General features: G+C 43.8%; 1 protein-coding gene across 6 annotated transcripts in view; it reads right to left on the reverse strand.

Annotated features, from left to right (window-relative positions):
• Window positions 1-12,041: 12,041 nt before the first annotated feature.
• The window catches only part of GPM6B (glycoprotein M6B), a 160,096-nt gene continuing 144,143 nt past the window's right edge, over window positions 12,042-27,994 (reverse strand). For 4 of the 6 annotated variants that reach the window (XM_038586848.1, XM_038586845.1, XM_038586843.1 and 1 more), the window contains 5 exons: window positions 26,946-27,102; window positions 20,099-20,270; window positions 18,181-18,254; window positions 17,204-17,269; window positions 12,042-14,165 (listed from right to left, as the gene is read on the reverse strand). In XM_038586848.1, the coding sequence (XP_038442776.1) occupies window positions 14,016-14,165; window positions 17,204-17,269; window positions 18,181-18,254; window positions 20,099-20,270; window positions 26,946-27,102 (619 nt within the window). In that variant the 3' untranslated portion in view covers window positions 12,042-14,015. Of the gene's footprint in view, window positions 15,721-17,203; window positions 17,270-18,180; window positions 18,255-20,098; window positions 20,271-26,945; window positions 27,103-27,994 lie in introns of all 6 variants that reach the window. The other 2 variants (XR_005386137.1, XM_038586846.1) reach the window with 2 other exon arrangements.

The following is a 27,994-nucleotide window of genomic DNA, read 5'->3' on the forward strand; positions in this document are numbered from 1 at the left end:
TGGCTAAAAATAGCTTCCTCGGATATTTTTTGGTCCAAAAATCTCCAAACTTGAGAGTTTTGCTGACTTAAATGATGGAATTTCATTGAATATCTGGATACTTTTTTAAAGGAGATAAAATATTAAAACATTACTGAAAATAGACTTATCCACTTTTGACTTATTACGGAGAAACTGATGATATTTGGGTCTGTTAGTGAACACACTTCATGCCATGCTGAGAAAATGTCCTATGAGAAAAGCACATGTTTCTAGTCATAAAATATATTTATAAATTTGCAATCCATAGTTGCTTACACTTCAGTTTTTGCTGGGAATTAGGGATCCTAAGGGTTAAGAGTTCTAAACACATGTAAAAATACACCTGCTGCAAATAATAAGGATGAAAGAAAACTATATATGAAAAGTGTGCAAAGAAAGTAGGATGTGTGCTTTTAGTAAAAGGAGGTATGAGGAATGGATGTGTATTTTGTTGAGGAGAATCAAAGTGATTTTATCCTAAGAGAAAGCAGGCTGTTTTGGAAAGGGAAAGAGCAAAGAACAGACAAGTGGACAAAGAAAATTGTAGAAGGTTAGTGGAAAAGGAATCTTGGGAAAGGTATTTTATATGTAATTAAGCTGGCTAAGATTAAAATGAATTCATTTAAAAATAAGCTTTAATAAATCAAAAATATCCTAGGGTTCCAGGGCAGCTCAGTTATATACGTGTCTGTTTCTTGGTTTCAGCTCAAGCTCTGATCTCATGGCTTGTGAGGTTGAGCCCCACGTTGGGCCCCACACTCAGTGAGAGTTTGCTTAGATAATCTCTCCCTCTGCCCCTTCCCTCACTTGCTCTCTCTTTCAAATAAATAAATCTTTAAAAAAATAAAAATTTATCCTGGTACAAAATTAAAATTTATGGTTTTTTTTGGTCTTTGTTAAAAGGAAAAGTTTTCTATTATTATTGGCCTCTTCTTTTTTTTTTAAATTCAAGTTAATTAACATAGTGTAACATTGGTTTCAGGAGTAGAATTCAGTGATTCATCACTTACATATAACACCCAGATCATCCCAACAAGTGCCCTCTTTAATGCCCATCACCCATTTAGCCCATTGTCCACCCATCTCCCCTCCAGCAACCCTCATTTGTTCTCTACAGTTAAGAGTCTCTTATGGTTTGCCTCTTCTCTTTTTATCTTATTTTTGTTTCTTCTCCTTTGTTCATCTATTTTGTTTATTAAATTCCATGTATGACTGAAAGCATATGATATTTGTCTTTCTCTGACCGACTTTTTCGCTTAGCATAATACCCTCTAGTTCCATCCGTGTTGTTACAAATGGCAAGATTTCATTCTTTTTGATGACTGAGTAGTATTCCTTTGCATGTTTACCACATTTTTTAAATTTTTTAATTTTTTTTAAAGATTTTATTTATTCATGAGAGACACAAAGAGAGAGAGGGAGAGAGAGGCAGAGGGAGAAGCAGGCCCCATGCAGGGAGCCCGACGTGGGACTCAATCCCGGGTATCCAGGATCACGCCCTGGGCTGAATGCGGCCCTAAACCGCTGAGCCACCCGGGCTGCCCTACCACATTTTTTTTTTAAAGATGGGGAGTGGTTTGAGGCAAAGGGCAAGAAAGCGAGAGAGACTCTTATGCAGGCTCCACACCCAACATGAAGCCTGAAATGGGGCTCCATCTCACAACCTGGAGATCATGACCTGAGCTGAAATCACGAGTCAGATTCTTAACCAACTGAGTGACTCTCTGGTACCACTATATACCACTTCTTTTTTGTCTATTCATCATTATGGCCCTTGCCATAATTTGGCTATTGTTGATAATGCTGCTATAAACTTTGGGGTGCATGTGCCTTTTGAATCAGCATTTTTGTATCCTTTGGATATATACCTTGTGGTGCAATTGCTGGGTTGTAGGGTAGTTCTATATTTAACTTTTTGAGGAAACTCCATACTGTTTTCTAGAGTGCCTATAGCAGTTTGCATTCCAACCAACAGTGCAAAAGTGTCTGCATCCTCGCCAACATTTGTTGTTTCCCTGAGTTGTTAATTTTAATTTTAGCCATTCTGACAGGTGTAAGGTGGTATCTCATTGCGGTTTTGATTTGTATTTCCCTGATGATGAATGATGTTGAAGCATCTTTTCATGTGTCTTAGCCATTGTACATTGTCTTTGGAGAAATATCTATTCATATCTTCTACCCATTTGTTAACTGGTTTGTTTATCTTTTGGGTGTTGAAACTGAGGAGTTCTTTATAGATTCTAGATACTAGCCCTTTATCCAATACTCCATTTGCAAATATCTTCTCCCATTCTGTTGTTTGCCTTTTAGTTTTGTTGTTTCCTTCTCTGTGCAGAAGCTTTTTATTTTGATTAGGTCCCAATAGTTCCTTTTTGCTTTTGTTTCCCTTGCCTCTGGGGATGTGTCTAATAAGAATTTGCGTGGCCAAGGTCAAAGAAGTTGTTGCCTCTTTTCTCCTCTAGGATTTTGATAGTTTCCTGTCTTACATTTAGGTCTTTCTGAATTTATTTTTGGGTAGGGTGTAAGAAAGTGGTCTAGTTTCATTCTGCACGTGGCTGTCCAGTTTTCCCAATACCATTTGTTGAAGACACTGTCTTTTCCCACTGGATATTCTTTCCTGCTTTGTCGAAGATTAGTTGACCATAGAGTTGAGGGCCCATTTCTGGGTTCTCTATCCTGTCCCATTGATCTGTGTGTCTGCTTTTGTGCCAATACCGTACTGTCTTGATGATTACAGCTTTGTAATACAGCTTGAAGTCTGAGATTGTGATGCTTCCCACTTTGCTTTTGTTTTTCAACATTAGTTGGCTATTCCAGGTCTTTTCTGGTTCCATACGAATTTTGGGATTGTGTGTTTCAGGTGTGTGAAAAATGCTGCTGTTATTTTGATCAAGATTGCATTGAATGTGTAGATTGCTGTGGGTAGTATAGACATTTTTTTTAAAAGATTTTATTTATTTATTCATGATAATCACACACAGAGAGAGAGAGAGAGGCAGAGACACAGGCAGAGGGAGAAGCAGGCTCCATGCACCGGGAGCCCGACGTGGGATTCGATCCCGGGTCTCCAGGATCGCGCCCCGGGCCAAAGGCAGGCGCCAAACCGCTGCGCCACCCAGGGATCCCTAGTATAGACATTTTAACAAAATTTGTTCTTCCAATCCATGAGCGTGGAATGCTTTTCATCTCTTTGTATCTTCTTCAGTTACTTTCATAAGTGTTCTATAGCTTTCAGAGTACAGATCTTTTACCTCTTTGGTTTGGTTTATTCCTAGGTTTATTCCTAAAAATCTTAGGGTTTTTGGTGCAAATGTAAATAGACTCAATTCCTTGATTTCTCTTTCTGCTGCTTCATTATTGGCATATAGAAATGCAACAGATTTTTGTTCGTTGATTTTCTGTCCTGTGCCTTGCTGAATTCATGTATGAGTTCTAGCAATTTTTTGGTGGAGTCTTTGGGATTTTCTACACAGATTATCATGTCATCTGCAAAGAGCAAAAGTTTGATTTCTTCCTTGCCAATATGGATGCCTTCTATTTATTTTTGTTGTCTGATTGCTGAGGCAAGACTTCCCTGTACTATGTTGTAACAGTGGTACATTATTGGTCTGTTCTTAATAAGAAATTGTAAACAAAGTTTCTTTACTTTTAATGTAATTTGCCTAGGAAACAAAGATGCTGTGTTATTTTTTAAAAAGAGTTTATTTATTCGGGATCCCTGGGTGGCGCAGCGGTTTGGCGCCTGCCTTTGGCCCAGGGCGCGATCCTGGAGACCCGGGATCGAATCCCACGTCGGGCTCCCGGTGCATGGAGCCTGCTTCTCCCTCTGCCTGTGTCTCTGCCTCTCTCTCTCTCTCTCTCTGTGACTATCATAAATAAATAAAAATTGAAAAAAAAAAAGAGTTTATTTATTCATGAAAGACACACAGAGAAGCAGAGACATAGAGGGAGAAGCAGGCTGCCGGGGGAAGCCCGATGCAGGACTTGATTCCACGACCCTGGGATCATGACCTGAGCCAAAGGCAGAAGCTCAACCATTGAGCCACCCAGGTGCCCAAGATTCTATGTTCTATCTGTGTGTGTGTGTGTGTGTGTGTGTGTGTGTCGTGACTTTTATTATTTTTTGACATTCTTTTTCTTCCAAAATTTTTTAAAAATTCTAGTTAGTTAACATATATAGTGTGATATTGGTTTCAGGAGTAGAATTCAGTGATTCATCACTTAATATATTCGTACGCAGTACTCACCATAATAAGTGCTCTCCTTAGTACTCATCACCCTCTGTGTTTCGGATCTTTGATTACTTAGAAAAGCTGAGTGTTCTCCATTCAAAAAGAGTTACAGCTTTTGCAGCTGTGCAATCTATATTTGTACTTGGAATCTTTTTGTCAATTTGGGTAAGTAGATAATTAAGTATTATTTTGTAATTTTCTGTGACCCTGTTTCCCAACTGTCCAAATCTTTTGATATTCTTGACAGACTTCTCAAAATTAAAAATTTTAATGAGATTTTTTGACCCCAAACTCATGGTAAGAATTTTAGTGTGTCCCTGGAACATCTCAAAACTTTGTCTCTTTATAAAAGCAGAGATGTTACACTAATTAGGCTTATTTGGTATATTAAATTACATGGGATGCATTGTCCAATAAGGAATACTAAGTCTTCTTTATTTTGTGTTTGTATAGGTGTGTGCTAATATGCATGTTCTAAAATGTTTAAAATTTTGATATGTCCTGGTAGTCTTATCAGTCATAATTTTAAAATGTATGTCACAGATAAAGAAAATGTGGTTATACACACACACACACACACACACACACACACACACACCATTACTCAGCCATCAAAAATGAAATCTTGCCATTTGCAACAACGTGGATGGAACTAGAGGGTATTATGCTAAGTGAAATGAGTCAATCAGAGAAAGAAAATTATCATACAATCTCACTCATCTGTAGAATATAAGAAAACAGGATCATAGGGGAAGGGAGGGAAAAATAAAACAAGATTTAATCAGAGAGGGAGACAAACCATGAGGCTCTTAACCACAGGAAACAAACTGAGGGTTGCTGGAGGGGAGGAGAAGTGGGGATGGGGTAACTGGGTGATGGGCATTAAGGAGGGCACATGATGTAATGAGCACTAGGTATTATATGCAACTGATGAAGCACTGACCTCTACCTCCAAAACTAATAATACACTATATGTTAATTAATTGAATTTAAAAATAGTAACTAATTTGTCAAATGCATTAATAATTAGTATGCAAAATAAAAATAAATGTATGTCATAAAATGAACCAAATTTACTTGTCAATTGCTTCACTGTTTGTTTTTTTGATATGTGTATGTGGAACTCTTGCCAGATCTTTAACTGTGCCATCTTTAAGTCTTTTGTCATTTACAGTTATTGTTTTACTCTGATGCTTTTACAACAAATGTTTCTAAAGAAATGTTTCATCTTCAGAGAGATTCTTGAAAAAGGAATTTGACAGGTGCTCTAGAATACAGGTTTTCGATTACTTTAAGATCATAACACTGAACTGGGTAAGGATTTCTAAAACTAATGGAAAACTGATTGCTGTAATGCTTTGTTTTCCGGATTTAGAGGACCCTCCCACCTTTTCCCCTTTCTCCCCCTTCTCCTTTTAAGCTATCTATAATTTAAGACAATTTGGTACCAATGATTGAAGCATTTATCTATTTTTCTTTACTTGATCCCTCCAGAATTCTGAAACTCTTACTAAATAGTCTTCTTTTTCATGACAATATATTTGGATAAGTTCAGTGAGAATCTGTTCTTTTTGTATCAGGATGTCCAATACACCTAGCCCCCGCTTCCTTTCATCCATAGCTGGTAAAAAGGGATCTACTTCAGCCCAATCAAATCCATAGGGAATAATCACACTTTGGTGTGCATCCACAGACCAGAGATTTTTGTCATTGGTAACGGTATCTCCAGAAAGACTCTTCAACCCCATGGAGAGGCCCTATCAGGGACTGTTAACCAGTTTTTGTGCTGCCAAACTTCAAGGAATATACTCTTGGATCCATGTATCACATCTAAGAACATGCCAAACCATCACTGGACAAACACCATCTGGTGACCTGAAAGTAAAGATTCTTAGAAATCGAACAGATGAAATTAAAGGGGAAGGCTTTCCCACAGGGACCAGACCAGGCCTGTGCCTTTTTCTTGCTATTGCATCTTAACTTTTTTTTTCACTCTTGTCTGGGAGGACAGCGTTCTGATCCATATTTCCCGGTCTGTTGCCAAAAGGGGAAAGCTTACTTTCAAATCTGTCCAGAAACTGTTAGGTTCGTGATGTTGGAGATCCCTTGGTCTTATGTGTCACCAGTTGTCTTAGTCCCAAATGCCACTGTTGATTATACCTGCAGGTCTATGGGTGTTACTATCAGATTCGGCTATTTATAGCTAGGTGTTCTCATACCTCGCTTCAAAGTCTCCAACTATAACTGTACTAGTTCATCCCAACATTTGCACCTTTGCCAATTATATGACATTTGCGCACTCTTTTCCCTATCTAAATATTCATTCCCCTGCAAGGGAGATACAAATGGGCCTAATTCCTTTTTGCAAGGCTTTTGGAAAAGACCCTTTCAGGATGGGATGGTACCTCACAGAATGTCATGCCAATTCCTCTGATTCCTGGCTAGAAAAGGTCAATCAGGGAATTCCTGTTAATGGATCTATCAATAAGCAGACCTTAGCTGGAGACTTCTGTACTCCACTTGGTTTCATTTTTGTCTATAGTAGACGTGACTACAGGTAGGCTTCCATTGGGAGAGCTAGTCTGCTCTGCCAGCCAAAGCAGCAGCCGTCCCAATAGTCATCACTTGACTCATTGGCTGAAGTAGTTTGGGACAGTCACCTAGCCCTTTATTACCTACTTGATAGGTATCAAGATAGGAGGTGTTTGTGCAATAGCAAATACTCCCTGTTGCTCATGGGTAAATACCTCTGGATAGGTAGAAACCCAATTATAGAAAGTCAGGGAGCAGGCACACTGGTTGCAACAAATTTTACATGATTCTCCACGGTCCTTTGATCTGTTCAGTTGGCTACCTTCAAGCCTAGGGTCATAGCTCCGAACCATAATACAAATTGGAATTGTTGTGTGCTTTTTTTTTTTTTTTAAGATTTTTATTTATTTAGAGAGCAAGTGAGGACGGGGAGGGACAAAGGGGGAGAGGGAGAGAATCTCAAGCAGACTCTGTGCTGGGCATGGAGCCCAATGCGGAGCTTGATCTCACGACCCCAAGATCTTGACCTGAGCCAAAATCAAGAGTCGGACACTTAACCGACTAAGCCACCCAGGCACCTGTCATGGCTACTTTTTACTCTATAATTTTAAGTTTTGTACCTATGGCCTGTCCAACCTTTGTAGAAATGATGTACCCCAATAAGATGATGCTGGCTCAGTCCTTCAAACTGATCTCATGTGTACAACCTTAACAAGATACAGACTTTGGATGGGAAATGCCTGAGAGTTCTCCCTCCTTTCTTGTTACCCAAATGGGGTCATAAATGGTTTGGAACTGCTATGTACTTTCCCTTTGACATGGGATGTGATAACTGGGAAAGGTCTTTCACGGCACCAAGGGACAAAGACAGTAAATACAGAGAACTCAACTCTTGATCAGTTATGCTTTGGAGAAAGATCTTGATCAAAAGAGAGAAATGTGAAAGTAAAGGGAAACTGGATTTAGAATGGAGTCAGAAAGCCCTGGAGGGGAAGCTCTCACACATATGAACTTTCTATCACAGCTTGTTTCATCTTCCCAGGCAGGAAGAAGTTCACTTTACTGCCTTAACAGGAGGAAGGTTTTCTCCTTGCCCAGCAATTGCCTAGCCAGTGAGAAACCCATCACCACCCTGAACACTGGCTTGCCTCCAGGAGACTTTTGCTCAAAGCAGTCCCTTCTTTCTTCCTCCTTTTTCCTCTGTAGTGTTCCTCTCTTTTGTTCTCCAGACTCTGCCTGTGGTTTGCTAGAAATTGCAGGGCTCAAATTGTGATTCCTCTGCTATTCCTGAATAAACTCATTTTGCTGGTAAAATCACTGGCTGTTTTATTTTTAAGGTTAACAGATGGAATGTTCTGTAAATGTTGGTTCAGTCCATCTGGTCCAATGTGTTGTTGAAGTCCAGTGTGTCTTTATTGATTTTCTGTCTGGATGATCTCCATTGTTGAAAATGGGGTATAAAATCCCCCGTTGTGATTGTATTGCTGTTGAATTCTCTCTTGAGGTCTGTTAATATTCGCTTTATATGTTTATGTGCTCTGATGTTGGGTGCCTCAATATTTACAATGCTCCATTTTTTGATGAATTTATTTTTATTGTCATATGATGAACTTGTCTCTTGTTACAGTTTTTGGCTTAAAGACTATTTTGTCTGATGTATATATAGCTACCCTTACTTTGTTTTTGGCTATATGCATTTAATATCTTTTTCTATCCCTCCACTTTCAGCCTGGTGTGTCCTTAAAGCTAAAGTGAGTGTTTTGTAGGCAGCATATTTATGGATCTTGGTTTTTTTTTTTTTAACCATTTAGCCACTGTGTCTTTTGATTTGGGGAATTGAGTCCATTTAAAGTAATTATTGATAGGTACAAAATTACTATCACCATGTGGTTGTTTCTGATTGTCTTACAATTCCTTTGTTTCTTTATCTTGTTCTCTTCCTTTGTGTTTTGATGATTTTCAGTAGTGGTATGCTTGGGTTTCACCTTTTTTTTTTTTATTCTAAGATTTTATTTGACAGAGCAAGTACAAGCAGGGGGAGTGGCAGGCAGAGGGAGCAGGAGAAGCAGGCTCCCTGCTCAGCAGGGAGCCTGACATGGGGGCTTGATCCCCAGGATCATGACCTGAGCTGAAGGCAGATGCTTAACTGAGCCACCCAGGTGCCCTGATCTCTTTGGTAGGTTGTAGGTTTGTGGCAATAAATCCATTTTTGCTAGGCTGTCCAGTGTGTTGGAGTATAATTGCTCATAATAGTCTCTAGAGTGGTTTGTATAGGTGAACCTCCTTCTGGCCCAAGCTCTTGGTTGCTTCTTAAATTTTTGTGATTGTCTAAGATGACTTTTTTGTTCTTGGCGCTTCCCACTAGTTGAATGTTTGTCAAGACTGCTTAGTGTTCCACTGGGTAAGATCACAGCACATAGATGCAGTTTGATTAGAAGGCAGACTGTCAGAGAGAGGCTGGGAAAGTATGTAAGTTAGGTCTCTTTTTCGGATAAACTGTGAGATGGATGTTTTTCTCAGTTCCTCTGCACTTGGCCTAGGTATTTAGCCGTGGGGGTGGGTGAGGGGGTGGTGTTGCTCTTGCACCCATTAAAAACTGCCTTTTTTTTTTTTTCCTGCAGTCCCGTAGAACTCCTGAATGCAAGCACCATTGGCGGTCAGAGCCAGGTACTACTGCAGGGATACGTCCCTTGCATAGCAGCTACTCAAACTGAGACACAATGTGTATGAGCTCCCTCCAGGGAGATACGGGTGCTTTGGAGTGGGCTAGAAGGAAATAGATGAAAGAGGCACCCACTGCCTTCCCTGGTCTTTGGTGGCAATAGCAGGCAGCCCCTAGAGGGGTGCTAAATGTGGAGGCAACAACTTTTAATATATAACAGATCCTGTCCAGGGAAAGATCAGGAGCTAGTCATCTAAGGCTGGTAAATACCATTTCTTTGTTCGTCTTATGGGTCTGGTCTCATGGATAGAAGCTCTAATTGGCTTTAAGAGTTGGGTGTTTTAGGGGTCTATCTCTCAGAGTCTTAAAAGTTGAGGTGCTAGATGTGGGGTCCAAGCTCTATTCTTCAGGGAGAACCTTGGCGTTAGCAGCTTCTACCTGATTGTGTGGCATTGTGTTGAGGATGTGGGGCTTACGGTGAGGGCTTGGCTCAGCTTTTCCTGCCCATTTCAGTGTGTATATTTTTTTGATTGCCAAATGTATAAGAGTAGCTCAGCTAGTTTTTGCATTTGTTTCAGAAAATACTAATCTAGGTGTAGTGGCACACCTGCTGTGTTCTCGGGAGTTCAGGGGCCTCCTATGTCACCATCCTGGACCAGAACCCTCAGGTAACTTCTTAACACTTTCTGATGTGACTCAGTTTCTCCCACCTTGTATTTTCAAAGACCTTGTCTAAATAACTCATTGCATACTTATTTTGTAGCTTTGGGTTTGATAGCTTCAGTTTCCAGTCAACTTAAATTCTAAGCAGTAGTCTTAACATTCTACATCAGGACATATCTCATTTAAAGACAAGACATTCTTCTATACCTTTTCAGATGGCTGCATCCTCTAGAAGGGGTCTGCATGTATGAGGTGAGAACGCCCCTGCCTACTCCCACCTGGACAAGACCACCTGAACACATCTGTGTTCACATCTTCCCCAGGTGGGTAAAGGTCAAATATCCAAACCGTGAGGAAGGCTGGGGAACAGATTAGAAAAATGATGATCGGGCAGCCCCGGTGGCGCAGCGATTTGGTGCCGCCTGCAGCCCGGGGTGTGATCCAGGACATCCCGGGATCGAGTCCTGCATCGGGTCCTTGCATGGAACCTGCTTCTCCCTCTGCCTGTGTCTCTGCCTCTCTCTCTCTCTCATGAATGGATAAATAAAATCTTAAAAAAAAAAAAAAAAGATCTTTGCCAAACTGACAATTCTACTTGTTTTTCTGTTTTTTTTTTTTTTTCAAAACTTTCCGTAGTCTCATTCATCCTAACACTCATTTTGAAATTTTGCACAAACATCTAAAAATAAATGAGCCCTGCTGGCTAGAGAAAGAGGTCGTGGCTTAGTAGAAGATACTAACAAAGGGATTGTCTCTTTTAAATCTTACAGTAGTATGACTATCATAGCATTAAAAAGCCCTGAAAGGATTTTTTTTAAATTTATTTATTCATGAGAGAGGCAGAGACACAGGCAGAGGGAGAAGCAGGCTCCCCCCCCTCCCCCCGCCCCAAAGGATTTTTTTCAAGTTTTTTATTGTGGACTTTTAGTTGTCATCTCTTTACCAATTTGAAAGTCGCTTCACAAGGCATAGCTAAGACAAGTGAAAAATCACTACTCTGCCTTCTAGAGGTTTCCATAGTTTGTGGCAGGATTACTGTCAATAATTAAGAGACTGCATGTGATCGCTTCTGGCCATGATTTACATAGTGTATTATTCAGGTGACTCATGTAACTTAAGAAACTGTATAAAATGATACAAAAACAGAAGGTATTAAATAGTGTGACAAAAAGCATACTAATTGGGCTCCTGATTGTTCTCCTGCCGAGCATGAAGAAGGGTGACAATCTCCAGGTGGCAACTCCTTTAGAAACAGCAAGTTCTCAGTAAGTAACAAGAGCTGGTCCTTACTCAGAAAGGTCAGATGAAGAAAATCCAAATGCATAATCGTGCTAACAGCTAAGTAGTTTATTTTTTTTTAAGATTTTTATTTATTCATTTGACAGAGAGAGTGCACAAGCAGGGGGAGTAGCAGGCAGAGGGAGAAGGAGAAGCAGACTCCACATTGAGCAGGAAGCCCAATGTGGGGCTCAATCCCAGGACCCTGGGATCATGATCCGAGCTGAAGGCAGATGGTTAACCCACTGAGCCACCCAGGCACCCCAATTTAAGTAGTTTAAACAGATGCTAAAATGAAATCCTAAGTAACAAACTTAGCTCTGCTGCTTTAGAGAGTAATGGTTAGATCTAGAGCCTTTTTTTAAAAGAACTAGATCTTTTATACCTTGGGTTTGTAAAAGAGCCAGTGGTACACAGATCCCTAGGAAGAAGCAACCTTGTTTTTACTTTCCCCAAACTTAAGGGTTGTGTTCATCCCATATGTATACTTGTTTTCACATTTGTTGACACTAGTCAGAAAATTTCTATGCTTCACAGAACTATAGAGAGGTCAGTAGCATTCTCTCATAAACACAATTTCCATCCACACGTGAGGTCTTGATAATGCATACTATTTAAAAATGACACCATACTGCAGACAGAGAAAGATAGTATTTATGTATGGTAAAAAGGCAAGTGAGTGAAGCTATACTTTTATTGCATTACTCTTAGTACATCCACAACTATTTCCACCTAAATAGATCTTTAAAATAAGCATACACAAGTAATGACTATTATCTACAAATATTTATTGTAACACTTGAATAGAACTACAGGAAGCCCTTGGCACTGATAGAAAATATTGATTCACTGTTAGGTTACAAAAATTTATACATAGCAAAATTTAATGCTCTTTACATAAAAAATATTAGACTACTTAAACAAAACTTTCAGAAATTCCTGGTAATAGCTACCAGAATTAGAAAAGTAAAATTAGGCTTGAGACACTGCCTCTTCTAGAACACTGGACTCTAACAGCACCTCCACTGCTGGAAAAAAATATTTAAGTCTGTCATGCAACAGGAAAACAAAACAAGCTATTCTGGAACAACTGTTCTACACAGAAGAGAGCTTCTCCCAATTAAAAAAAAAAAAAAAAAAGGTGAAGATCCAAATAGGCATTTTTAGGCATTAACAACAAAAAGAATCCAAATGAAATATTATACTTGATGTTCAATTTTAATAGCATCTTGATAAAGGTATGCTTCCTTTCATTTTAATACATTTCTGCACATGTATATGTTTTAAAATCCAGGAAACAGCCAAACCACAAGTTAATTCTTAACATGAATATACATAGTTAACCCTATATTATGCAGCCCCTTTTAAAAAGCACTGATGCACCCAACAGTTATATGTATCATTTCATAAAGAACAACACAAAGTTTACCATCACTAATACCCAATACCTATAATCACTTAATGTTCTGGAACACAATGATTTAGAAGGCAAGTTTCTTTTGAAAATGGCTTAAACTCAAGCAGGTGTTTTTTGCTGAACATTGATCTTGTATTATTCCAGGAAAGATTTAGATTTAAAAAATGAAATAAATACCAACCAACTCTAATTTAAATTACTTAAGTATTCAAGTCTATAAAAGTAGGAGGAGGTCTGTGGTCTATTTGTAAATTAGGTTTTTAGATAGTTGGTACGAAACTGTAAACTTGCTATTCAGACCACATAAAAATGGTTTAGAATGGTGGTCATTTTAATAAGGTAACACTTCTTAATTAAGAAAAACATTTGTGGAACAAAAGTCTATGAAGGATTTTGGGTCTCCTGTTGTAAAATAAGTTCTTAGAAATTTAAAACAAATACTTATTAAGGCAGAGCTGACATTTATTTCCCAGGAAGAAGAATGACAACTGGGCCATTTTATTCAAGGAAATCTATTATAAAATTGATTTTGGAAAGCTTGTCAATGAATCAGAATCCAGCTTCTTCAATGGTAGGTGTAGTAGATTTATAGTAGCTCCTTTTAGCATTATTTAAAAACAGATTTCTGATTGGATCAGGAGACTAATGTGTCCTGGACTTGAAGAACAGAGAAGTCAGTTAATTTTTTTAAAAAGCCAATTGTTAAGAATCACATGATCTTTGAGCCAAAGTTTAATAAATGTCAGCTGTCAGAAATGGAACCCCCACCCCCCATTCCATTTTATTCCCTATATAGGTAAATTTACTTGAGGACGGATGGCATATGTGAATTGATGGTCACATTCCTTGATGCTGGCACATCCTCAGTCCCTCTCAAGGAGTATGCCATATTCCCATCGCCCCTCTTGGTAGGATCGCTCTACCAATAAACGTGAACATGCCACAAATTTCAGAAAGATCAACAATCATTTTGTCAAAGTGTTGCCTTTTAAAATGGCTAACATGAAACCTCCAATATCTGCTCTAAAGAAAAAGATTGACCTACTGGAATGTTTTCCTAGAAATACATCCCAGCAGCTTGAGACAGACAGTGAAGTGTTTGTACTTCTACATTTGTTTGTTTGGTGGGGTACACATCTGTACTGCAGAGCAGCTGTCTGATGAGTTGTCAGAGCTGTAAATTCGTCGGCCGTAACACTCTGGCAAACATTTATGTGTAAGAATTGAGTTGTTCTTTTGACCGAGACTGGATATCTTGCAGTTCCTGTTCTTCCTTTGCTTTGATATCCTGGTAAGCCTGCATTTTGCTTGCATCCTTTAAGTAAGCCCAGTTAGAAGACAGTATCATGAGGAAGTGGATCTGGAAAAGAAGGGTGAGCATGATGGCTAGTGAGCATGTCAGAAGGCAAAGCAAGCTGCTAGGCAGATTAGACGGTCTTTACTGTCAAAAGGGAGAGAGGGTTATTCTGTATTAATACTCGTTCTGCTGTCAGAGCCATCAGATACTGGAAGCATGCTCTACTAGTATGCTTAAGAGTAAAAAGGCTGAAGAAAAGTTAGTATACAAACATAATGAACTGAAAAAAATGGCCAAAGTTATTGTTAAGAAAAAGCAAAAATGAAATAGGAGAGGATGTTTTTTTGTTTTTGTTTTTTACCATTTTGGGAGTAATTTTAACTAACGCAGACGTTCAGAAACACATTGTGTGCTTCTTTTAAAATCAGTGTGGTGCAAAGATCTTTCCTCTCTGTGGATAAAAATCAATTCCCCAAAGGTCTAGAAGTGAATAATACTTATTTTGAGTAACGAATATAAACCATGTATTTAACATGGCAAAATTACGTGAATGTCAAGACCACAATTTCAAGACCTCTAAGCAAAGCACACAGTCTGTGTTAACACATTTTTAGTAGTGAAACTCCAGTTTTTGTTCTCTAACTGCCATTAGTGCATTTCAGAAAATGTACAAATCCTTCTTCTTTACAGTTGATGTACCAACACTTCTTTCCTGCTTATTTTCCTCATCTTTCCTGCAAAATCTACATCTCCAGTTCCTCATATTTCCTTTTCAACATATTTGAGACTTTCAGATCCAGGCACAATTTCCGTTTCCCTTAAAACCTGACGTGTGCGGTTGGAGACCTGGCTCTGAGGAATCAGGGACTCTGCACCAAAAAGCGACAACGCAAGGTTACTGATGGTGTGGCTCTGAAAGGAGGGACTGTGTTGTGCTGAGAGAACACATGCCCCACATTCAGGTCCTGGTCTCATAGAAAACAACTGGGTGCCCTTTATTTTTCTTCACATTGTCCTCTAGCTAGCAGCCTACTTGGAGGGGCATTTATTTGGTAGTGAGCCATGTAATCCGAAAACGATTTTTAGTCAAATTTAAAATATGTTTGCCTTTTTTTTTCCAGAGTCTAAGAAAACAAAATCCAGATGAAAACATCTCTCTGCCATCTGCTCTCCAGCACTGGTATTGGTTATCAAGCAAGCAAAAGTAACGGACAAGGCAGGTGTTACAAAGTTTTAACACTTCATTTAGAGATACCGCTCAAAGTTCAAGAAAGTTATTTTTTAACGGATGCTCACCAATGTCAGTACATAACTGAATCGTTTTCACAACGTGGAAATAGCCAGAACTCATCATTTTGTAATTCACTCAGGGTAAGTCATCTTATTAATCTACAAAGCAAAATGAGTGGACTAAAGCTATTTACAAATTACTGTCACAAAACTGCAGCAACCTAGACTCAGCTTTAGTCTGGGGTGTCAGTGAGATTTCGGGCTACCGAGTAGAGCTCTCTAAAGCTCCTGGTTGGCCTTAAGCAATTTAGAATTTAGTGCAGCAATCTTCCCGACTCTTAAACTTCAAAACGGCATAGTTATAGGTAGTAGCCATCATGTAGATCAGCTGGTGGAAGAGAACAAAACAGGACAGTAAGATACAGGCAGTGAGGGCTGGAGCCTGCTCAGGGCCCAGGGCAGTGCTTCTCTCCCATTTATAATCACACAGAAGGGCTTCGTCCATGGCACACAAGCTCCGCACTTCACACACACACACACACACACACACACACACACACACTGCCACTCCTAGCCTCTGCCCTCAGTCTGCTTCTTAAGAAGACTTGGAGGTGTTGAAAGAAGGAGAGAGCTGGGTCAGTAGCCTGTGCCACGAACCTCGAGGCCCTGTGTCCCCTGGTCTTCCCCCAAACCGCCGCCTCGGCAGCAGTGAGTCCCCTTCCTGCCCATCCCTCAGCAAGAGAATAGGTGGCCACTGCGGTGAGACATGCCATTCCTTGCAGGGGCTAGAAAGGAACGACTCTCTTTCCAAGGGCATCTGCCCTTTCCCTCATGGTCTACGGATTGTGGATGTCTTGAAATCATAAACTGAGCCCGCCTGCTTCCAGCTGTACATGCATAGACACACATACCAAACCTGGGGCTGCGTACAGCTGAGCCTCAGTATCTGCAGCCTCCCTATGTGCCCACTTCCCTACGTGCTGCCATGCCTGCTTGTGGCACGGTCACGGTCACTGGTGGGCACTCAGAGGACTGAAAAGGTTTAGGCTCCCGGCTGTGGTCGGCCAAGGCAACACACTCTGCTTTCCCGTTTCAGCCTGTAAACGGGCATCCTTGCTGCAGTCTAGTTGGTGCTCTGGGGTTTTTGCATTTTTGTGATTTTGCTCTTTACATGCTCCCCAACCGTAGTGCTGAATGAAGTGCTCTCGAAAGTCTGTAGAGAGCAAGAAGGCTTAGGGGTGCTGCGCAAGCTTCATTCAGGTAAGGCCCCTGGGGCCGCTGGCCAGGAGTTTGTTAATAATAAAGCAGCGGTATATACTAAATAGGATGTCTTTCAACGGAAACACATAAAACAAAGTTATGTGTTGACCAGTTTGACAAAAATGTTGTACCCAGGGCCTGGCAGAAAATGAACCCCGTGTTTTCCCCTGGGAACAGTAGCTCAGTATTTGAGGAGACTTTACAGAACAAGATCAACCGTCTATGTATGTATGTGTATATATACATATTTCCAGTTGGAAAATAAGATTTCTTGGCAAAGAGATGGGTAATGCCTCACGTGAACATCTCTCCGGGACTGAAGTCCTAAAAGGCAGGGGTAAATATGCACCCATGCACTGGGCCCAGCCTGATTAACCGGTAGCTCAGCTACTGTGACCCTCTCTTCTTTCAACACGATCCAAATTCCACTACCTCTAATCTGTGCCAGGACAGGCAACTAGTACTGCCTGCACTCTAGATGTGGGGTAAGTCTACCCAGGTGAGATGTAAACAAGGCTGCGTCCCCGAGTTGTACTGCTGGAAGGGAAATCTGGCATTAGAGCCTCGAGGGAGGGGAGCTTGACGAGGCCAGTCCTGGGGCCGTTACTCACCAGGGCAATGACGGTGGCACCAGCTCCGGCACAGGCCACAATGAACAGGTGATAGGACATGTAGAACTAGGAAAGAACAGGGCATGATGTGAGCATTGTATATGCAAGGAAAGTGCCTCCACCTGTTTTCTTTTTTTTAAAGAGCTGCCACCAGGCAGGATGCCTGGGTGCACTCCCCAGCTATACAATGCCACCACTGGGTGGAAGAGCTTCTAAAACTTTCTGATGCCCAGGCTGTACCCTAGATCACTTAAATCCGAGTATCTGGGGGCTGGGTCTCAGCTGTGAGTATAATTCTCCTGGCTGACTGCACTGGGCAGCCACCTTTGGGAGCCCCTGCTTGGAGCCAGGCCCTAGTATGGATATACAAGCTGGCTAACGAGAGGCAGGGGATCATCATTTCAGTAACTCACTGCTTCCCAAAAGCATGCTAGGATTCTCTTAAATATGTAAGCTCCCACTAAGAATGTTCTTTTATAAACAGTTATAAACCGATGCCTAAAGGATATTCTAAGGTCTGATTTTAAACCAAAGTGGGTTAGAGTGAATGAGAAATAGTGAAACAATGATCAACTGTGACTAGATTTATAGAAATTGGGCTTATATACAAATTCAAGGGGGATCTTTTCGATGTAAATTAGTTTGCATTTGTTCTGTGATAAATGTCCCACTATGTGAAGGTGATAGAGAAGAATCTACACATATTTTCAGATGTACAGGATTAGGATCACTCCAAATTACTGCCCAAAGAGAAAACTCTCTGAGTCCTCAGGATCCTTCCTGAACGAGGTAGACCATGTGAAAAGGACATTTTCTAAGTCAAAAATGGGTGAATACTGGTGACTACAGACCGTTTGATCTTAAAGAGCTTTCCTTACTAGCATTTGCACCATCTCCTGCTCTTTCTACCCGGGAGAGCCCTTTCCTCAGCCTGCTTTGCCAAGTGACCATGTCCAGGCCCTGACAGAAGGGTTTACCTCATTGGTGTTGCAGATGTTCTCGAGGGCAGAGCCACATATTTTCCCTGGGAAAGCATTCCAAGGAATGATACCTGTAGAGTAAATCCCAATAGAATGTTAGTTATTAGTTCATATACACTGCAGGGCCCCATGTTCCCAGTAGGCCTCACACTTAGGGTTTCAGTTACACTGTAATCACACATGCTGTTGTTGTTCTTCATCAGCACTTGACAGGTCTGCCCTCTGTGGACCAGGGTTTTTAGAATCAATAAGAAGTCCTCCTTGGACAGCAGGACAAGAACAAAGTCAACTAGTCCATAGTTGGACTAGTAGACTTAGAATTTGTAGGGAAAACAAATCAGGTTGTTTTGTTTAGTTGACCTTATATTTGCAAACGTTGATTTTCAAAGTGGTTTTCCCTACTATGAATTTATGAACTATAGTTAAACAGTTGTAGGACAACCGACCCCATAAAGCACTTCCCGGTCCATGAACTTCCTATGAAAGTCCTGAAATTGAGAGTCTATACCCAAAGTTTCAAGGTCCTTAATTATATAATTTGGATTTTATATGACTTCTATTCATTTTCATTGTATTTTACAGTTGTATTGGAAACACTTTGGGATTGAAAATCCAATTGGAAATTCAAAAAAAGGGAAACCCTGTGGATTCCATTCTTCTACCCTGTGTCTCCCACCAGAACCCGGATTCCTCTCTGTCATGCCATGGCCCACTAGGTTGCTGTTCTTTGTGCTGCCACTTGGGAGGTGTGTGCTTTTAAATATTAAACACAGCTCAAGCTACTCTTCTCCTAGGAGGGTTTCTTTAAGAAGTTCCTTATCCTTTCCATCCTTGCCAGGGGCGAAGAGGAAGTCTTCATGCTTTAGGAGAATGGGAAATGACAAGTCCCCACACTGTCAGTGAAACCAGTGATTTCCAATATAGAAGACTTAAAAATAGGACCACTGATGGCCAGAAGTTTTTAGTGAAAATACTTTAAGGAAATGGTATACATCTAGAGATTTATTTACAAATACTTTAAAAGTCATCTTTACACTCTGTTTTCAAACCATCAGAAAGACCAATGTGGCTGAACCTTGGTCTTTATGAGAAAACAGTACTCCACAGGGCAGTTCTGGGCAAGTTTCTCATTATGTTGTAAGAGAAGATGCTGAAGCCAAGCCCCATGGGAAAAACAAGAAGCACAAATGAAATAGTCCTCTCTCTCCAGAAATCTTGTCTTCCATTTTAATGAAAAGTTCTTTTTCCCCGCCTCGCTGTTTTTGCCAGGAACAGGACTCCCTAGCATCTTGGCTAGAAGCACTAATTAAACTTCTTACTTAGGAGGCTGCCTTCGATTTAATTGACAGCAGGAGCAATGGCCCCCTCTGTGACTTGTCCAAATGAAGCAACCTTAGCTGCCTGCTGCGAGTATCTCATTCATTAGAAAATAGGTTTAAAGGGGTTTCCAACACTTGGCTTTTATAGAATTCAGTCTGATGACTTTAAAAGATGTCTGGATTTTGTTGTGTTTTCCAGTATAGATGAAGTTTAAGCAGTTGGTCATTTTTAAAGACCGAATTTGAAGAGTGGGACATGGAAATTAATTGGACTACTATGCATATACCATATTTTGGATAAAAAGTTGAGTGGTATCAAACTGAAAAGAAATTGAAAAAAAGTCTGTAATCCTTTGATGTCCAGAAGTCTGATTAGAAGGCACAACTTCTTTATAACGGAGTTCAAAAAGTCTCATTTACTGCATACTTAACTTGAACCTACAACAAAAATTTCTATGACAACTAAGAGCCTAAGTGATGTTTCCCTCCAGAAAACAGCCAACATTGTAAGTATGTACTATTCCAAAAGAGTGTGTGAAACCTATCCACGACGCTAGAGGACAGGAGTCCGTCGGGCGAGTACAGGGAGACCATACCGTACTGCCGGATATCCACGCAGATCTGCTCCACACCAGCTGTGCCGTTGGTCTGGGGGGACTTGATGACTTCACAAGTTGACCATATGTTGTAGAACATGAACACGGGTACCGCAGAGAAACCGAACACGCCCAACCAGGCCACTCCCAGCACATAGGTGAGGAACACGAACTGAGTGGAAAATGAGAAGGAGAAAGGAAGAAAGGAACATCACTGAGGGGGGGCAGGTGCATCCCCTGGGGAGGAGTGCTCGTGGCAGCCCTAGCCGGATACTGGGCCCGTGGGATGCATTCGGCACCGCCTGGGCCACTGGAGTGACAGGCAAAGGGACAAAGGAGAGGGAAGTGTGGGCTGGGGCAGGGGGCTCATGCTGTCCACAGCTAGACGATGGAGAATGTTCCCACCCGAAGCCGCTTCCGAGACTTTTCAGGTCCCTCTTTTAAGCTAACAAGGACACAAGACCCTGAGAGGTGATCTCCCTTGTCCAAGGCTGCAGAGCCAACAAGCGATGGCTGCTTACCTTGCTAGAGTGCCAGGACGCTTTCCCAGGCCACTGAATTTTAACCTCATCTCAGTTTCTCAAAACTTGCCTTTATTTTACACAACGTACGGGGAGCATGGCAACAAGAGCTACGAGAAGCCCATTCTCAAAAGGACTTCATGATCCAGTGAAATCACTAAAAGCATCAGATGTTTGAACCTTTATCAACAATTTAAAATAGCCCTGAATGCAAGCATCACACACAGCGTAAGATAAAATTCCCATCTCCCTCTAATTTTTTCCTCTAGAGCAGCTCTGCACGCATAGCGGCTCTTCCTCGTGCTCCTCGACATGTGGCCACGGCCACTTTCAGCGAGAACATACGCCTAGTGCTCAGCTTTACTTCCTAACCTGCCTTGACTACCAGTTTTCAGAGAACTTTGCAAGGCTGTTCCAAAAACGTCATGTCATGGTATTCGTATTTTCAGAACGTGCACCCACAGAGCTTGTGGGCGATGCCTTGGAATTCTAATTTGGCTTTTTTTTTTTCCCAGGCAGTGCTGAGGACCTGAAAACTCTAACTTTCCATACTGCAGGAACTAGCTGGAGGATTAGCAGGTCTGCCATGGGGCAGGGGGTGGGAGGGTGGGAGGGTGGGGACAGGCTCACACAGGCTACCACCGCCTGCTGGTCCCCCCCCCCCCCCCAAACAGCAGAAGTCACTCACTTCTTTTAGTTCAAGGGCATTTATACTTTCAGAAGCATTTGCATTTCTAAAGATATTCAAAGCAGCAGATTTCAGCAGTTTCAGGCTGGCTCCTGTTGCCCCCGTGCTTATGGACAGGCAACTCCAGAGTAAGCTTTTTTTTCTCACCCACCCTTCAAAAGAATACTTTCTCTTTAATAATGCCACAAAGAAATTGCCTTCCAACGGTTGTCAGGGCTCCAAAGGGCAGGCGCGGGGTGGGGGGCTGGGCAGTGGAGAGCACCCCCTGTGCCTGTCTGGGGGGGCCTTAGGCATTCAGAGTAGCTTCCTTAGTGACCCCCCCCAAACCCCGCAGCAGCGTCCCATAAAGGGGCCCTGAGCACCAGGCCTGCTCGTGAACCCAGGGCAGTTTTGCTGTCCTTGGGGGCAGAGCTCATGGAGCTTCTGCACCTCCCATACCTTTTTGTCCTCAGCATGTTTCCCCCAGCTGTCATCAGACCTCCCTGTCACCCCCCCCTAATTCCTACCATGTTCCAAGGCAGGTCTGTTCAATGATCCCCTTGCATGTACAGTGATTCCTCTAAGATACTGCAGTTTGGTTCCAGACCATCACAGTAAGGTGAGTCACGTTAATTTTCTGGTTTCCCAGTGCACGGAAAAGTTATATTTATACCATAGTCTATTAAGTGTGCAACAGCAGCAGGCCTGAAAAGGACATGGTGCAGACAGACCTTCCAGAAAATATACTTTGTTGCTAACAAATGCTAACCCTCTTCTGAGCTTTCAGTGAGTCAGTCGTCTTGATGGTCTTGAGGGTCTTTGCTTGATGCTGGCTGCGGTCTGATCAGGGCGCTGGGGGCTGTGGCAATTTCTTAAGACAACAGTGAAGTTTGCTGTATCAAATGACTCTTCCTTTCGCTCAGGATTTCTCTGTAGCATGCACACTGCTGGTTCGACAGCATTTTACCCACAGAACTTCTTTCAGAATTTGGACTCCATCCTCTCCGGTGCAGCTGCTGCTTTAGCAATCAATAGCCTTTTAGTCACCAGCTACTCATAAGAGAGTCAGCCTGTCCTCTGGAACTTTGAAGCCAGGCATCGACTTCTCCTCTCCAGCTATGAAAGTCCTAGATGCCCTCTCCTTCCAACATACAAGTGTTTCATCTACATGGAAAATCTGTCCAGCGTAGCCACCCTCAGTAGTCACCTGAGCTAGATCTTCTTCTGGGTCACTTGCTGCTTCCCCTTGCACTTTGAGGTTACAGAATCTGGTTCATTCCTCAAACCTCACAAACCAATCTTGTGAGCTTCCATCTCTTGCTTGGCAGCTTCCTCACCTCTCTCGGCCTTCATACCATTAAAGAGAGGTAGGGCCTTGCTCTGGAGTAGGCTTGGACTTAAAGGAATGTTCTAGCTGCTTTGATCTTCTGCCCAGAGCACAACAGTCTCCATGTCAGCCATAAGGCTGTTACACTTTCTTACCAGTTGTGCATTCACTACCTGGCTGTTTGGCACAAGAGGCCTAGCTTTCGGCCTGTCTGGGCTCTCGACATACGTTCCTCACTAAGCTTGGTCATCTCTGGCCTTTGGCTGAAAGCGAGAGATCTGCGACTCTTCCTTTCCCCTGAACACTTAGACGCCATTGTAGGGTTATTAATGGGCCTCACTTCAATACCTTTGTGTCTCAGGGAATAGGAAGGCTGGAAGAGGAGGATGGGGAGGCTGGCCAGTCGGTGGAGCATGCATCCTATATGCATGCAGTTTGTGGCACCCCAAAGCACTGACAATAACAACTCAAAGCTCACCACAAGTAGAATAATGAAAAAGTCTGAAATACTCTAAGAATTACCAAGATGTGACAGACATAAAACGGACAAATACTTTTGGAAAAATGGCGCCACTAGACCTGCTCAACACAGGATTGCCACAAGCCTTCGATCTGTAAAAAACACAATAGCTGTGAAGTGAGGTCTACCTGTATCAAGAAAACCCATGTTCAAGGTACCAATAGTGGCCTTTTAGCTTTTTGGAGCAGAGCTTAAATAAAACTGAACATGTAAGACAGGTAAAAGTGAGCTGTGCTGGTTGGCAGGGCGGCCTGTGAGCGTGACACAATGGTCCAGAAGCGCCTGTGCACACTCGTGCCTTGTCTACGAGAACTGCTCTGTGCACAGGCCCACGTGCTCTCCCACCCAGCCACGACGCACAAGCTCCTGGCACACTCTACCATCCCCCTATTTAACACCTGCTAAAAGGTAAACTGAGGCATGTTAAAATTCTTTATGAAATTTGAAGATTTGGGCATACATCCATTTCAATGGGACAGCAGCACCTGTTTAAGCAGTTGGAGGCACCCCAGTGACTTGAGCCTGGAAAGAGGTTTTGATAGAGCAGACGCGGCAGAGCTAGGATGCTATGTAACCAGCTGTAACTTAAGCTTAACTGCCTTATTTGGGAAAGCCCACTTGGCTGTTTATGATTGGTGGCTCTTAAGTTTCATTTTCTGGGATTCTAGTGCATCGACTTTGGCTTAGGTTGTGGTTTGCATACATGGGCTGCCAAGGCATTAGGGCCACCTCAGCCCCCTGGCCGCCTTATGTAATGACTTCACGAATACTCCATCCCCAAAATGTTAAACACCAGGCCCTGCATGCCGGGAGAAACTGGACCCCTTGATTTCTGAAACTTGGTATAAGTGAGGGGGGAAGCTGCCCGAAGCTCCCCTTCCATACACACTTTGTTACTCTTTCCCCTAAGCTCCTTTTTTCCTCCTACAGTCACTTCCTTCTCCCAAAAGTAAGCACTCCCCTGAGTTGTATGGTCATCACATTTTTTTCTTATAGTTTGCACGGTGAGTTTTAAACTCATTTACTCCCTTGTTCTGTGAACTTCACCTTAAAAATTAAGGCCGAATTGAAATGACAATCCAATAAGGGATATGGAATTGGAGGGGTTCTGATCACTGAAGAACAAGGGAGTGGCAGCCTTCACTTCTGGAGGTAGTTTCTTTTAGTTTTCTTAACCTCGACTCTGGAGAGGATGTGTGCGTGGAGCACTGTGTGCACACGTACACATATGGATGGGTGTGCACGCACGTTTTCCTTCCAGCACGTGGGCACAGATTAGGCAAATAGATCCAAAAGGGGCCCAGCGCAGGCCAAAAGCCCCACTGCACGATTCTGACCCCCCTCCCACTGCGTGCACACACACAGTCATTCCGGTGAGCTGAAATGATGCCACCTGGGCCCACACAGCTTCTGCGCCAATGGCTAGGGCGGACTGGGACTGTGATTCAGAATAGGGCCTTACTGATGGGGAAGAGTACCAGGGCGCAGCAAAGCCCCAGGGTAGGTGGAGGAGCGGGGTGGGGGTGGGGCCGCAGCCCCTGATGGAACACAGGACAGGCAGTGCGACAGCCTGCCGGGGGGCGGGCAGAGCCAGAGGGGCCGCCTGAGAAATTTCCAGAGCTCACCAGGTAAGAGCTGTCAGGCCCAGGTGCCACTTGCCATACCCCACGGGCTCAGATGACTGGGAGGTGGGCATCCATAGCAAGAGTCACAAGGGGATAGGACCCGAGGCTCTATCAGATGATTTGCACCCGCTTCCCTTGAGCCCCACGACAGTCCTCGCATCTCTGGCTGTCTCTCCTTAGGTCTCCACAAAGCCGCCTTCTCTTTGGTCTTGCCGGTAGACCACACCGTGCCCCAGGGCTCTGTCCTCCACACACCTCGGTGTCATCTCGTTCATGCCCACCGCGAGTCTCTGTCATTTCCGGCCCAGTGGGTATCTCCCCACACGGCCCCCCGTGACGGTCGAACATGGGCAGCACACGTTCTGTCCTCTCGTGCTCAGTCCCCTGTCCTGGTCCTAGCAGCCAGCTCGGCCCACCCTGACCGTGTCCCCGTTCTCTGCTACCGGAGCCTCGCTGAGCTCTCCACTGCCCCCCCCCGCGGGCCCCCCCTGCCCCCCTCCATGCCTCCTTCGTGTGTGGGATGCTAGCACTCCCTGTTCATCGCTGGCGCTTTTATTCCTAGCCTGGCACTCGAGGCCTTTCCTGGTCTGGTCCCCATCCCTCCCGAGCAGCGCCGCTTCCGTCCTTCGTCACTAGACCCTTCTGTTCCAGCTGGGCCTCTGCCCTGCTCATGCTGCTTCCTCTTCCCCCCAGCCCGCCCCACCGCCCTCCTTACTGTGCGCGGCTTCGAAGCCTCTCGGTCCGGGCCCCGCTGCCACTGGCAGCCGCCTGTGGTTCTGTTCCCAGGCCATTAGCGAAAGGACTCTACAACGTCACAGGAACCAAGGGCCACACGGGGAAGCAGCTTCCTTAGGACCGAGCATCCTTCCCGGGTGAGCAGCTGCCACGGACACGTGCCCCGGGCTAAGGCGGCGCCTACCTTGGGCAACCTGCTGCGCCGCTGTCCCAGAAGCGCACGGCAAGCTGCGGGCCTCCCGTAAGGACGGCTGTGATGCTGCTGGGCTCGCCCGGGCCCTTAGGCCAGACTGTTGGTGCTCTCCTGGGGGACAGCAGAAAGCTCCGCCCTGTGCCGAGGGCCAGGAGCCTCCATCAGCCAGCCGGGGGTCCCCCCCTCCGTGCCAGTGCTGCTCCCTCGGCTCGCACACTGTTCTCTGTACATCTGACTGCCCTGTCTGGTGCCAGACCAACGCAGCCAGCCGCTCGGGAGACTTTTTTTGATGTGAACATACCATTGTACACTCAAATTCAACGTGCCCCAAATCAGACTCCACACATGCCTCTTCTCCCCCGGCCTCTCAACCGCCAGTTTCCTTTTGTGATGCAGGACTTGAGAAGCCAGGTCTTTTAATGAGCTCTTAAGCCGTGTCCTCCTCTAGACCAGAGGTCGGCAAATGTCTGCAGAGGGCCAGACGGGGAACAGCGGAGGCCCTGCAGGCCGCACACCGACTCTGTCCCAACCATTCAGCTCTGCTGGTAGAGGCCGAAGCAGCCACACATGGTGCGCACCAACTAATGGATGTGGCCGGGGGCCAATACAACTATGGTCACCCAGACGTGAATTTCATTTCATTTCCGTGTATAATTGTCCCCAAAAATTTAAGGATAAAAAGCCATTCTTAGCTCATGGGCTGTACAGAAACAGATGGCAGGCCAGATTTGGCCCAAGGGCTGGATTTGGCTATGAGCTTCTTGAGGACAAGAGCCTGTGTTTTCATCTTTGCACACCCACAGTGACTAGCAAAATCCACCCCCCGCCCATGCTTAGTAGAAAAAAATGCTTGGTACTTCCAGAAGGACTGTGACAATTTACCATGGTATATAGTCTCTAGGGCCACAATCCATATTCAAAGACAAATGCACGGGGGCACAGAGACAATATGGAAGTTACCTCCTTTCACAGTGAGAACTTTCTTTTTTTTTTTTTTCAGTGAGAACTTTCTATCTGAAAACTCTCGGCGCTCTTACTGCCTGTATATTCATAAGGGAAATGCTTAGGACTCCAGCCAGAGGTTCTCATTTATTAATAATAATAAGTTGGCTTTTTCACACTCCCAACTCCAAGTTAGAATGACATTTGTGTCGTGGACTCTCCATCCACGCCTGATGATCTCCTAGCTTTCACCAAATACAAAGAAAGAGCCAGAGGTGTGGCTCTGGTTGAGCGTCAGACATCAGGTTCGGACTCACCATCCCGCTGATGCATCGGCCACAGGCAGTTGTTTTAAACTCGCCATGCAGCTCCTTCACTGCACTCGTGGTGTAGAAGCCTTCCGCCAACAGAATGATCCCATACAGGAAGAAGAAGGACGCGATCCCGTAGATGACATACTGCATCAGCTGTATTCTGGGGAAAGGAAGAAGGTCCAGAGAAATGACATTTACCACACGACAAAGAGAAGACGTTTTCAGCTTCTGGAGGGAAGACGTGAGGGTGAGTGATGTCCTGTGACATCTCCACCCCACTAATGGCTGTGCTGGGCTCACGGGGCACTCCGGGCAGGCATCCCTGCCCACCCTACAGCAACTTGGGCCTTTCTTCTGACGTGGGCCCAGGGCTGAGATGGACAACGTTCCCAGGCAAGGGAGAAGTCTGCTTGGTCAGGGGGCAGCAGCCTGGTTGTCATCTTTCAATAGTCCCCCGTGTCCCTAATTTTGCATGTGAGTAAACACAGGCACGAGAAGGTAGGCTCCTCCTCCACGGTGCACAGTTAGTGGCAGAGCCAGCGGGAGAAACCGAAGGACGACACGTCCTATCTGCCACAGCAACATGCCTCCCACCCATGCCCAGTGACGAATGTTCCTCTGACGGAACCCCTACGTGAGCACTTGGCTTCTGCCACGAGTCAGCTCTGCCCGGATGCTCTCCTTATTCGAGGCAAGCCTGGGCATGGGGATTCTGGTAAGCTTCCTGGAAGTTTAAGAGCCACTGATCAAAATCCCTGCCTAGTTACAACAGTACACCTTGCCCAGGTTCCGTCTTCATAGCTATTTCCTTACTCATCGTTGGCCCTCAGCGAGTCCCTCGTCCTGGCTGATCCTCTTCCTAACCTCCCCACCCCGGCGCATCCTTTGGACGTCATTTGTGAACAGATGAATAAAATTCCCTAAGGACTCTTGAAACATCATTCCAGTACTGTTCAATAAAAATTCATCTGTGCCTTTTTCAGTCCGGTAGTCAGGGAAAGGGGAGTATGTGGAGGAAAGGAAGGCGTTGCTGCTGAGCTTGCACAGTGACA

This window comes from Canis lupus, chromosome X (assembly GCF_011100685.1).
Source record: "Canis lupus familiaris isolate Mischka breed German Shepherd chromosome X, alternate assembly UU_Cfam_GSD_1.0, whole genome shotgun sequence".
Taxonomy (NCBI): domain Eukaryota; kingdom Metazoa; phylum Chordata; class Mammalia; order Carnivora; family Canidae; genus Canis; species Canis lupus.